This window comes from Tachypleus tridentatus, chromosome 13, assembly GCF_004210375.1.
Source record: "Tachypleus tridentatus isolate NWPU-2018 chromosome 13, ASM421037v1, whole genome shotgun sequence".
NCBI classification, from domain to species: domain Eukaryota; kingdom Metazoa; phylum Arthropoda; class Merostomata; order Xiphosura; family Limulidae; genus Tachypleus; species Tachypleus tridentatus.
The window spans coordinates 33,088,355-33,102,654 of NC_134837.1; the positions used below are offsets into that span (position 1 = coordinate 33,088,355).

General features: G+C 31.3%; 1 protein-coding gene across 6 annotated transcripts in view; it reads right to left on the reverse strand.

The window, feature by feature from the left end:
- Positions 1 to 14,300, reverse strand: part of LOC143240537 (transient receptor potential cation channel trpm-like) — a 128,514-nt gene that overhangs the window by 32,312 nt on the left and 81,902 nt on the right. For all 6 annotated transcript variants that reach the window (XM_076483131.1, XM_076483130.1, XM_076483128.1 and 3 more), the window contains 6 exons: positions 9,160 to 9,331; positions 7,772 to 7,955; positions 6,795 to 6,918; positions 5,440 to 5,512; positions 1,706 to 1,806; positions 471 to 605 (listed from right to left, as the gene is read on the reverse strand). In XM_076483131.1, the coding sequence (XP_076339246.1) occupies positions 471 to 605; positions 1,706 to 1,806; positions 5,440 to 5,512; positions 6,795 to 6,918; positions 7,772 to 7,955; positions 9,160 to 9,331 (789 nt within the window). The remainder of the gene's footprint in view (positions 1 to 470; positions 606 to 1,705; positions 1,807 to 5,439; positions 5,513 to 6,794; positions 6,919 to 7,771; positions 7,956 to 9,159; positions 9,332 to 14,300) is intronic.

Genomic DNA, 14,300 nt, shown 5'->3' on the forward strand with positions numbered 1-14,300 from the left:
GAAATATTATTTCTGCTACAGCTAAAGATTAACAGTTGATAAATATTTCTTACATGAAGTGTACCTCTGCTGTTGCTTAAACATACATTGTCACAACTTACCTTAAGTTTGATGAAAATAATGAAAACACACTAGTCTATAATGTTAACTCCTATTCCTCCTATTCATGTGATCAATTCTGACAAAAACTGTAGTAGAAAATGTTATCCTACTTTTTATTTCTAGAACTAATGAAACATTGGCATACAGTACTATCTGATTACTTTTAGTTAATAACTATTAAATTTTGTTTTGTTTATATCTCTCCTTTTTTCTGCTTATAATCCATGATAGCTTTATCCATCTTGCTTATAAATATATTAATCCTTATATATGTGCATATATAAATCATATGCACTCCAGAACTTTCACAATTGTAAATTTTGATCTCTACACACAGAAATATTGGAAACCTACAACCAAATACTTACAGTATTATATAGCTCTTCTAACCTAGGTATGGTCAGAAATTTCTGCATAGTTACACCCTTTTCCTGAAGCAATTTGACAAAGTCTACTCTGTCTAACACCAGAGCATCCATCATTGCAATTTCTAAAGATCCTGGCTGATAACAGTAAAAAAACATTTTTCATTATTTGTTCTGTCATAACAACTCTTCTATTGCATACTTTGAATATCTTATTCATTTACAAAAAATGTTCTCAGTGAATCGGTACCTTTTTTTAACATAGATTTTTTTAAAGCACATCTGCTCAGTACACAAGATCTTAAATACAACTTTATTCATAAAATGAAGAGTTGATTATTATGCCAAACACCCATTTCAACTTTCAATATACATATAGCCCCCACTTAGCTTATAAATTAATATAATGCTCTTTTACAATATCAGATAATAACTCTGACATATGGACATCTACAGACATTTACAGCTTTCATCTTGTAGCCTAATGTTGGTTATGTTATTGTGGAAGAGACAAAACAAAAACTTTGAACAAATGAAAATATTTTTGGAACTTGTACAAAACTAACATGGAAAAATTATTTCGTTACAATCCACTGTACATGTACCAACAGATATCACACAAAATCACATCAAGTAATACTTAGTTCCTACACAGTAGTTGTTCATGCACATTAATTACAAACATAAGGTTCAAAGTAGAAAACTCTGCAACATAAATAATGGTGCTGCATATCTCAATCCTGGATGATAAATTTGCTTACTATAAAATTTAATAATCATAACATTTAAAGCTATTTCAAAAAAGCTTTAAAATTTATACCTTCTAAATAATAAGAACATTAATCAAATCTCATAACTTTATAATGAATTACTTAAAAGTAAATAACAGAAGAAACAAAGTCCTAATAACTACTAATATCAACTAAAGATATCTAAGATTTTCTCCAATGCACAGAAAGTGAAAAAAAAAAAAACAAGAATAGTAGTCTAAGAAAACTATAATATTAGGATATATTTATCTACAAAACAGTTGCTCTGATAAACTTAGGTATTCAGTGAAGGCTTCATTGGTAATACATACCAACACACACATTTATTTAGAGAAATGCACAGAATCCACATGGAGTAAGTTAGGAGTGACGTGTTTAATTCTATGCCCTATCTTATACTATGTTACCTTTATATTCTATGTTATGTACCATAAATGCAGGAAAAGAAAAAAAAGGAAAGAAACTCACTGGCCATTCCTGCCCGTAAACAAAAATCTCTGATCGAGCAATATCTGCTCGATTCCACGTCAAGGCCAAACTTAGCTGATCTGGTGGAGGTAGGTGATGTCCTGCAAAGAGAAATAGCACTAGAAAGTCAAACTTAGAGGTGTTTTTTATTACAAAATACAGCAGTAGAAATAGAGTATATGTTCTATGATAAAATAAGTCAGACTTACAGGTGACAATAGTGAAGTTCTGTATGAAAAAATGCAAAAAAATACCAATTATAGATGTTTTCCAATGGCAAAGAATAGCAATACTGATCACAAGTTATAAGTGGTTATTTGATGGAAGATATTTTAAGCCAAAATCAAAGTTTAAACTTATTCACTGCGCATATAGAAACATCAGTAAATAGAATTATCACGTGGCATCCACTCTTGGGCTATATCAAAATGAATAGTAATGAATATAGTTGGTGCACTTTGTAGAAACACAGAAATAAAAATAGTTGTTAAAGATGTGCTGTGCCAGGAAAACATGGATTACCCTTAAAGTCAGGGGTCTTCAAACTACGACCTGCGGGCCAAATCTGGTTCATCCAGCCAGCCAACAGTTTAATAAAGTAACATAATTTTTAATATTATACAAACAAAAAATAAAACATAATTGAGCAAAAGCCAATCTAGGTGCAATACACTTTTCTATGTGCTGGAAAACATAATATAACTTAGTGTCATCTCACTTATTGATCCCAGTGCCCTGGAGCAGCATGTTTCTTCCCTGCTTGCCCTATATACTTCAGTGTGTTTCAACAAATGCTGCTGTTTACCTTATGTTAGAGTTCATAGTTATTCCCAGTTTAAAATTTGACTCCGAGTGTCATGTGTTTAAAGAACAGTGGAATGTGAAGTACTTCGTTATAGAATCACGTAACAAAGCATTGTACTTAATATGCAACAGGACTATTGCAATGCTAAAATAATACAACATTTGCAGTCATTACCTAACTAGGCAAACTATTCTCAGTCCAAATGATAGCTACGTTCAAACAAATTTGAAACCTTGAAATGTAACTTATCATCACAACAGTTTATATTTAAGAGGAAGAAAGCCAAGAATGAAGTTGCAACAAGAGCAAGTTTCTAAGTAACACACCTGTTAGCCAAGTGAGAAAAACCAGTTACCAATGGTGAGCTAATTAAATTATGTATGATTGAAGCAGTTGAAGAAATGTGCCCTGAAAAAACAGACTTATTTAAGACTATTAGTCTTTTGGTGAATACAGTTGCTCATAGAGTCAAGAACATTGGAAGCAATATTGAATCTTAGCTGAAACACAAGGCCAAAAAGTTCAAGTGCTTTTCCATCACGCTTGATGAGTCACCAGATGTGTCCGACCCTTCACAGTTGCCATTATTTATTCATGGAGTCAATATTAATTTTGAAGTGATTGAAGAATTAGCTTCTGTGCATAGTATGTATGGAACAATCACAGGTGAGAACATTTTCAGAGGTTGGAAAATCACTAACTCAGTACAACCTGAAATGGAAACAGCTGAAGTACATAACAGATGGTGATAAAAATGTGTGTGGTGCAGGAAAAGGTTTGGTTGGACAAATTTACAAAGCTGTAGAAAGTGAGGATTGTTTCAAGCCTTTGGTTAGTCACTGCATTATACATCAGCCAGCATCATGTGGAAAATATTTAGATTTGTCATGTGACATGGAAACTGTAATTTCAATAATGAACTTCATTTGCTCTTATAGATTCAATTAATAATGATTCCATAAATTTATGGCAGAAATAGAAGTAACATATTCCAATCTGTCCTATTACACTTCAGTTTGACAGCTTAGCTATGGGAAGGTTGTATGCAAATTTTTGCATAGAACTGAGATTGAATTTTTTTAAAATGAAAAGAACCACCCTCAACCATTACTCAGAAACAGTAAATGGCTTTGGAAATTAGCTTTTTCTGTAGACTTGACCATGTACATGAATGAATTAAATCCTTGTGCAACCAAGGTGAAAGCATTTTGGCAAAAACTAATTCTTTTTTGAGTCCAAGTTTATGAAGTTACTTCACACACTTTCCATGTTGTGAAAAATTCAAGAAAGAAGTGTGATCTCCATTTCCATGCAGGTTTGCACAATATGGCCCTTCTGAACTACAGTTCAAGGAGCATTTTTATGATCTTGATGCATGTGCAACAGAAATAAGGAACTTTCCAAAACCCATTTGATTGTGTCATTGGTTAATTGCCACCTGAAGTTCAAATGAAATTGATTGATCTGCAAGGACAAATACAAAGGGAAACTGATAGAGTTCTACAAATACCTTCCAAGTGATCAATAGGTTCATTTAAAAACTGTGCTTGAGGATTAATTCAGTTTTTGTCACTACATATTTCTGTGAAGACATTTTCAAAGATGAAGTACGTGAAATCTAGTTACAGATCAGCCCTATCTGATGAGCATTTAGAATCACTTTTGATGATAGGGAGCACTAACTTTGAAGTTCAATTAAATGTAATTTTGTCAGAAAAGCACCAGTTTCGTGCTTCTCACTGATGCTGAAAAAAGGTGATCGAGCATTTTAAATATTTTCAGTATGTGCTCTTAAGTGAAAATAATTAGCGATGTATTCTGATCATGTATGTATTTTTACTTAATTTTACCATGATCCCTCTGGTCCACAAAGCTAAAAAAATCCACCTTAAGCAGAGTCTCCAAAATGGTTTGGAGACTCCTGCTTTAAGTCATCAGAAGACCCTAAGAAATGAACTGTTGATAAAGTAGTTTAGTCTCTAAAAATCAGCTTATTTATGATTCTTTATAAGTATCTTTATCCAATATGTGGTTGAACCAACTTACACTGTAATAGTAAACTAAACTGTGTGTGGTACATTCTGTATGATCCAAAAATGTCTCGTCTGATTGTAACACCTTGTTCAAAAAGTATGGACTACAAACTCTCTCACAGATGTTTGTTATAAAGGAGTAAGATGGAAAATGCAATACTTAAATTTCAAAAGAAAGATGATTAATTATAAATTATGATTCAATAACTATGTTAGCCAAAGAGGATTACTGCAATCACTGTGAGTTCTACGTACAAAATTCAGACAATTTCAGTGCAGTAGATTTTAAAATGATGTCCATTTACTTCAAAGCCCTTATTGATTCAAAGTTAATGTCAAGAAATTCAAACAATTATTTTAATAAAAGAAAACGTAGTTATATTTTGTGTATTTCAAGATGGCTGGTGTTGGTATTAAGACTTTAATTAAAATAAAGTAGAAAACAACGTTTCTATTTTCTTAGGTCATCTTCACGTTAACAAAGAGAGTTTGCAACTGACTGTTGCCAGGCACAAGTTACATTTGTTTGTTATTCAAAATTCTTACAGCATATAACTTTTGTGTTACCCTGTACACGTATTTTATAAAAGACATAACATGGGAAAGAACCTTATGAACTTAAGAAAAAAACATAGAATTAAAAAATTTTAATTTTTCAAAAACTTGAGTTTTAATACTTTTAAATAAGCAGATCCTAAAGATAAAGAAGAATGAGTCACACTGTTGGATAAACTGAACTGTAAATATTAAAATACTTAATATACACAAATATAAAAAATATTCACCCTGTAACAAAGTTATTTGTAACTATAAAAATTACAAAAAAACCAGTAAACATGTGAAATACTAATTGAAGAAATTTAAATTCTCAATTTTTGTAGATGTACACGAATTACCTTTCAGTAAAGCTGTTAGAATTGCTTGGTCAAGTTCTCTGCATGGTCCTTCACCCATTCTGAACACAGTGATCTAAAATATGTATTAAAACACTTTATTTTAGGATAGATGAATGCAATCTTAAGTTCCCTCTCTTGATAAATTACAATAACACAAATAATTCTGGGTCAGTTTCTTCCAACTGTTACCACTTAATCATATACTTTATTAAAATTAATATTCACATACCTTGTACGCAATCTTCACTCTTCTGTGACATTACATAATTTAGCTATCAGTAATAACTTTACTAATCATTTTATAGCAGGGGTTCCCAACCTTTTGGCACTCGCGATTTGAAAATGTAATTGATGAAATGAAATTAATGTTATCCCAAGCTACTTCTAACAAGGCTACGCGACTCCTCTGCCAAGGCTTTGCGACCCCCCTGCCAAGGCTTGAGAACCTCTGCTTTATAGACACGATCTTTAAACTTTTTCAAAGCAACACATCTTTAAATTTGGAAAATATTTTAATTTAGAAAACTCTCAACTAGAAATAAAAGAATCTACAAAAGCATTGTACAAAGAACATTTATATACTGCTTATGCATGAATGAAAATGCATATAATACTTAAAGTTATAGAAATATGTAATAGAAACTGTATGGAAGTTTTGGGTGAATGTCATGCTTATATGGTGATCAAAGAGTTTCACACTGACGTATACTACAAAGAAAAAAGGTAATACTTAGTCTATGATTAACAAACTGACTTTTAGAGTTAAAATTATTATTTTAATTTCCCCTTAAAATGCCTACTATTCACCATGGAAGTTCAACAAATGCATTTATTATTTTTGTTAATATGTACAACTGTAAAAGTTTTTATTTTTCAACATCAAAACTCAAATGTAATAAAAGACAAAATTTGAATCACAACTCACAGTTTTTCATAAGATATCCCTGTCAGCCATAACAAACATTTTACAGTTTATCAAACAAACACTTATCACTGCAGGATGCTTATACGATATAAATGTTAGGTGACCGAACATACTAAAACTAATTTATCTTTAATGATGAAAAATCAATACAAACAATACCTTATTTTGAATCTGAAACGAACAAGTGAAGCAAAATTTGAAAAAAGCATCTGTAATTTACAAGATATTTAGTTTTTCATCACAAATTATTTTGAAAATTCATGGATTTCAAATGGCCAATAATTGGATACTTTCAATGTAACTGCTATACAATGGAGCAAATTAAAAAAAATAAAAAGGAGCAAACCTTATTAAGTCTTAACAGCTTTTTCTCTACCTTCCTTATACATTTCAAAAATTAAAATAAGTACTAAAATTAGGCTTTAAGTACCAAGTCTTTGCGTCGAACACAAGATACCAGCTCTTTGTAGACTTGCTCAGCTTGATCTTTGTTGAGGTGAAATGTTTTCTCAATTGTAGCAATCAACTGGTCCTTCATGTTGTCAATCATCATTCTGTTACAACCATAAAATTAAAACCTTCAACTGACGTTTCCTGTATAGAAGTACTTTCAAAAATACATATGTAATCTGTTATACTTTGCAAATTATACTTAACATTTTGGAACCTATTTGTCCATCTCAGTTATTTCACACTAAACTAAATTAACTTAAAAAACAAATTAAAGCCATTCCTCATCATTCTCATACTTATCTTCTTCTTAGACTCACTTAAAATTTACTGCCTCTACAACATCTGAAGGCAATCTATTCTAAAGGCCAACCACCCTCTTAGAAAAATAAAAACGTCTTAGCTGAAGATGACTCCAACTATGTCAAAATTTATATCCCCTAGTTCTACTATTCTCACTGTTAAATACAAAAAACATGGTGCATCAACACTATCAAATCCATCCAGCCTATCTACTCATCCTTACATATTGACCTAAGCCTAGCATTTAGCCCTAGTGACCTACCTATAATTTCATCTCCACAATTAGTTCTTAGCAGTGTCCTTGACACAATTAATTTCAGTCCTTGTACTTAATTAGCTCCTCTGGCCTACCTTTCCCTACATCATTAGTTCACACTTGCACCACAAAAACTTCATCTCTGCTAGCCCCTTTATTATATTTCTTGCTTTGTCAGTTATATTCTCTACCTATGCCCCTGGTAACATAATTTGATTCCTTTTTTAAATCACATATTCAATTTTGACATTCTTCAAATTAGTATTATCTACACAATATACAAAAAAAATGATCATAATTATTACTGTTTGGTTGATTATCAGACATGATTTATAATAATTAATTTTATAATCTTTTAGATCTAGGATTATTTACATATAACATCGAATGAAACCCACTCATCATCCTGGATATATTTCTGGGTGAAAGCCAAGAGGTCAGCAGCTCTTCCACTTCCATCACAAACAACTACAGGCACTGGGGGAGAATCTGTAACATATTCTAACACTGCACGAATGGTATTGAGTCCTCCTTCCACCACCACACACACAACAGGAACTCCACAACTCCTCATGTCGCTACCTAATATACGTTATGAAGTAATTAATCCATTTTCAACAGACTGCTTTTTAATTATTATACAAAAATATTCTAAATAAATTGAATAATAAAGAAAAATACTGAAATTTCTGATATTATCAGTGTATTAACAACAAAACAACTGATAACAAATGGTTTATTTAAAAACAACAAAACAACTGATAACAAATGGTTTATTTAAAAACAACAAAACAACTAATGACAAATGGTTTATTTAAAAACAAAACAACTGATGACAAATGGTTTATTTAAAAACAATAAAACAACTGCAGCACTAAGAAAAAATATGAATACTTACAAAATACAAGTGGTAACAAACCTAATATTACAAAAAAAAATACAAATCAATTTTAGCAAGTTTTCTATTGATCAATTTCTATGGATCCTTCATTTGATGACATCATTGATGGTTCAAAGAAATGTCAAAAAATTAAGACGGCTATAAACCGTACCAGAAAGATTCAAATGACAAAGGTAGTTAAACTAAAATTAGATCTACTTTTAAGTTTATTGTAGACATGTTCATACTTTTCAGTTATATTGCTAAATGTTAGCATAACTTAATATAACAGTGGTGTAGGTTTAGTCATTCTATAATGTTTGTTATATTTAATGAAAAAAATATTTTATTTGATATGCATTTTCTCTTCATCTGTCATGTATATCCAATATTTACTGAAAGTTCTTCATATGATCCTGATACCTTATTAACATCATTAGTGTTACTTCTTTTATTAATAAAGGAAGTATTCTTAAGATAATAAAAATACTACAGACTATTCAACATGCACTAGTTGTACCATACTTCCAGTAAAAACTTTTAATGAAAGGTTTATTCCTTTATATTAAATCAAAACACAATTATTACATACACATAAACAACATTCAAGAAATTTTGGTATATTAATTCTTGTGGTTGAAAAGTAATTGCTCAAAGAAGGTTAAAAAAGATAAACAGTGAAAACAACTATAAAAGACTAACAGGTGATGACAAGTTTATGTTCATGTTTTATTAAACCTATGATTTTATGATGCATATGTAAACTGAACTATCATATAGTACACTGAGTTTCCAATCATCTACTTTCTGCATAGACAAACATTAACTTTAAGCTTGAGGACATACTAACCAATGCTTTCTACGCTTTTACATAGATCACGAAGATCTCAGCCTAAACATACTTACGTGCATATATCTTTTGCTTAGATATGTACTTTTCAAGCTTCTTCCTCAGGGCAATTTCAGCCCCATACTTGCCCAACGATCCATTGTCAACCAATATGAAATATGAATGGTGGTTGTTTAGCACGGCAAGTCGGCTCTTAGGGGATGAAATGCTATGATAAGGGACCACTACCTGAGGTAAAAAACAATAATCTCCTCTATTTGAGTCACTTTTTGAAATATGAGACATTTTAGTGAAAATTATCTACATATATTGCTTAACTAAATATTAGATTTTGACATGAAAAATAATGCAATAAGTAAATAGCACTTGGAAGCATAGAGCACTATCTTTAAAGACTATTTTTAACTGATTATACACAGGACCTTCATTTATTAGTTTGATTTGTTAGGAGCTCAAGTTAGTAGAAACTGTAGTTAAACAACAAGTAAGATATTTACTCAGAACTATAATTTAATGGCAAATTTCATTAATTACTTAATATTTATTTCATATTTTATTTTAATTAACAAAGAGTCAAATTTTTGAACTGGAAAGAAATTTGGTGAAGGAACGTTATTTACTGATTTGAATTAGAGTGATTATGAGCTTTGAATGTAATTCTTATTGTCTTTTGTTTTCTCATTGGCATTTAGAGAAGAGAAAAAGCCAAACATAACGTTTGGGTCACTTCTAAATTAACACTGTTTATCCAATCATTTTAAAATAAATAGAAGAACATTTCTTCTGTCACATTCCTGTCTTTATGATTTATCTTACTTGTTTAATAATTTTAGGATCATAAAAACTTTTACCACACAAACCTGTTGAAAAACGTTTTGGATATATTTTTTAAAACATGAAACAACCTGTAAAAATTATAAGATTCAATGCATTTTTTAAACTCCATATAATAAAATGTTTCTCAGTAAACATCTTGTGTCTGTAAGAAAAAATTGATCTTTTTTTATTTATATTCTTCATTCCAGTTTCATCTTTAAGCAGAAAAATATTTCAACAATGACCTAAAACAACTTAACCTACACAATACAAAAACACTGCTTAGAACAGATTTGCATAAAGCCTTGCAAAAATATTTTTTTCCACACAAAAAGGATACATCTTTTCAAATACTAAATTTTAGGACCTCATTATTAAAACACTTAAAAACTTGTTTATGCACAAAATTGTTCAGTGTTAAAAACAAAGCTACACTGTCATTGTCAAAATGTAATTAAAATGCAGTTTGTAATGGTATGAGTGCTTAGATTCACCAGTAAGCTACTGAGGGGTGCACAAAATCTAACTCTCATGAACTGGTAGACCACTTTTGCATAGAATCCCCCTCAAATATTAATAAAAAAAACTTTAAACATTAAATAAAATTTTTAATATTTTACTTTATATATATAAATTGACTCCAGAACAATGAGAAATTTAAATAACCAATTTCTGCATCAAGAAAAAAAATTGTAAATTAAATGCTATCTATAAAACAAAAACAAAAGAAATTATAAACAATTTACATCTTGGAAAACAAAATACTTTACTACAAAAAATTCATGAGTGCAAGGTCTAGTATACAACTGTCAAGTGATAAACATTTTTAATTCCAGAAAACATTTGTTTTTATTTATTCAATTTAAAAGCACCCACCATAATCTACCTTTACAGTCTAGGTCAGAAGTTCTTAGTTAAATGCAAATATTTTTTTTTCAGATGGTGAAATAATATGAAATTCTCTTAATTTCTAATAAAGCTCTCATTCATCATTCACCCCCCCCCCCACCTTTTTTTTGCAATAATTAGTGGATTAATTTTGACAGTATTTTTGTTTACACTTTGTGTTTCATATACCATTAAATACATTGTAATCAATTAAGTGACATATCCTTCAATAAATAATTTAGGAAAATGCATTTGAAAACCAGAGGTCCACATGTACCCAACATTTAATCCTATACTTAAATTAAAATAATTGAAGCATTGCAGGTAATATAATGTATAGGTGTTTCCTAACCAGTAACATTTAATGTAGTTTGTAAAACTAATTCTCCTTAAGTACTAACTGCTAAAAATTCATTTTATGCTGAAAAATACTGACAAAAAATTATTTCACATATTTAACATCTCATGTAAGATTGTTCATTGAAGTAGACCAAAATCAATGAATAAATAAATTACCAGTTCATTTACTTTCTGGGTTTTTCATTGAATAATCTTAAATGCAATTTACAGGTGTATGTATTTTTGTAAGTTTAGACACAACTAAAAACTAAAGGCAGCAAATATTTTCATATTAAAACTTTAATATTATTTATCAATAGCCTCAGATTAGTGTGGTATTGGTTTTGTTAAATAATATAAATTAGAATATCTTGGTATTTTGTAAGAAACATTTATTTCATGTTGTAAAGCAATGAAAGACACCTGAAGCATCATCTACAGGGTGGCCAGTAAGTCCCTACCCATCCATATGTTATTGTTATATTCAATTATTCATGTATTCTAAATTTGTTTCTTTTTTTTTTCAGAGAAATATGGCCGATGTAAGCCAATTTATATTTGAAGAGCGTATTGTGGGTACATGAGCGCAATGAGAATGAGGGACAGCACACAGATACACTGGATACATACGATATATGGATGGGTAGGAACTTACGGGCCACCCTGTATCTTCCCATCTAATTAAATATTCAAGTTGTCTATACAGTATTAGGTATTTCATATTACACTCTACAGCACCAAATAGTGAAGGAATTATTAGTGCTAGATTTAATGTTATGTTTATTTAATAAGATGTAAAAAATGATGTTAAAAAGAAAAACCAATACAAACATTCAATACCATATAAAAAAAATTAAAAATATTTTAAATTCAGTCACAACACTTAGTTAAAAGTAACTATCCACCAAGTCTTTATTAGTTCCAATAAACATATTTTCAATTTTAAATTGGATCTACTAAAACTTCTGTAAAAACTGTTTAAAATATAATGTTAGAAGTCCAACTCTGTCCATTAAATAGTAACAAACACACAAAAACAACATTATATAATTATGAAATACACTTGGCCAAAAATACAGGGAGTACACATCTGAGTGGGAGAGGATTAGTTAGAAAAGTTATCTCAGTAAGATGAATAAATGACTCAACAGCACAGAAGGAAAGTGGGTAAAGGATGATGTGTTCTATGGTGTAGAATGGTTAGGATTTGGCTGACCGTACTCAATAAGTTAATTACTTCAAAAACCTTCTTGCTAAGTACAAACATCCCTACAAGGATAGGATGGAAACCATATAATCTTCACTTCAAACACTAAACTCACGGATATGAGGAAATGACTGACTCTAGGGCATACATGGGAGTAGCAATGAACCAGGGGTCCGAGAATGTGTCATACAGTATCCGAGGAAAGTTCATCACATGCAATCAACCTCCACAGCTGTGAGACTGATCTAAAGTATCCAAAGATGAATAATATCACTGATGCAAAAGAAAATTAAGGATATTTCCAGGACAGATACGGAAACAACTTACACATGTCCTTCAAGATGTATGACACAGAGTGAAGGATTAAGTGAGAAAGATGAACAACTCTAAACATGCAAGGACTTATGTTGATTGAATCACTCAATATCCAAAACCAGTCTGCAAGGCACTGAAATATGCATGAATGTAAGATGAGGGCATCCAACTGAAGGCACAAACCTCAATAAAACATCTTCCTCTGTTGTATCTGTCTTTAAATCCAGAAGACAGTACACCTTTTACACAGGCAGACCACCACCATCCTACTCCAAACTGAATGGTTATAGCCATTTACATGGAATCCATCCAGTAGGATGCCTCCATGATCAACCACTCCAGCAGTTTGGAACTGGTAAGTGGTAAGGATTCTCATACTCCACTGGAAGAAAGGGGAGAAAAAAAGAAGTGTTGGAGAGCTTGGAGAGATTACTACATACAAGACAGTACAATGGGTCATCATAAAAGCCTATTTAAAAAACATGCATATTGATTTTTTAAATAAAGGCATGACAGGAATGGACAGCTATTCCCTTTTGCTTTACACATACCATCAATCAGTGGTATTGTCTGGGTCAGGCCTATTTCTAATGTATATATAATGAAGTCAGTAACCTAACACTCCAATGATCTTGTGAAACAGCCAATCTCAAAAGTGAGCATGCTGAGCCATTGAAGAAACATGCAAATCAAGATGGCGTACAATATAGGTTTGTGTATAAGAAAAAAATACCTGGTCAAGCACCACTTACCATAGATAAGGATCCAAGAGATTAAATTTGAAGCAAATGCGCATGAAAGAAAAAAAGCATTATCAAAGACTTACCTAGTGTCATAGCTGCATCAAAATCTGAAGTGTCATCACAGGTAGAAGGTGATACCCCAAAGATGCAGACACCACGATATGACAAAGATAATAGGAGATGAACATCACATGGATAGACCATGAGCTTGACTGCAGAATCTCTTCCAAAGGCTGATTGAGATGAGAATAAAGAAAAAAGGCAAGATGGCAGATGTGGTGGGAGATAATATGGAACAATGTATAACAGGAAGAGGACAAAAAGGAATAAGCCAACTCGATTAAACAAATAACCCATTTAGTAGTAGTGTAAAGCAAGAAAAATCCCTTGAAGAAGAGTATGTCAAAAGAAATAGATTAGAACCCCTTAAGAAAGCTCTGTGGACAACATAACAATAAAGGGCACTCACTGGGTACAGAAGTCTGCTTGTATCAGAATGAGAGTAGTGACGAGAAAAAGAAGGGGAAATGGGTAAAAAGAAGGAGTTACCCTCATGAGCCACCTCAGTTTTGGAAGGAACAATTCAGATAAAAGAGAAGATAGATTTGGTAGTACAGTGATATCAATAGTGAATAGGAAGTAAATACTCCTTAAAGGATAGAAGAAACAAAGAACATGAAATAATGGGCTCAAATAGTGGTAAAGTGAGGGAATGAAGTACAATATTAATGTTCTAATCTGGAAGCATCAGGTCCCTAGGCAGGCAACATATCCAAAAAGAACAGATGAAAAGGGTACAGACAAGGGTTGGTTGGTTGGTTGGTTGATTTAGTGTGTTATGGCACAAAGGAGCTAGGCTATCTGCACCAAACATCTGGTAAAAAGGTAA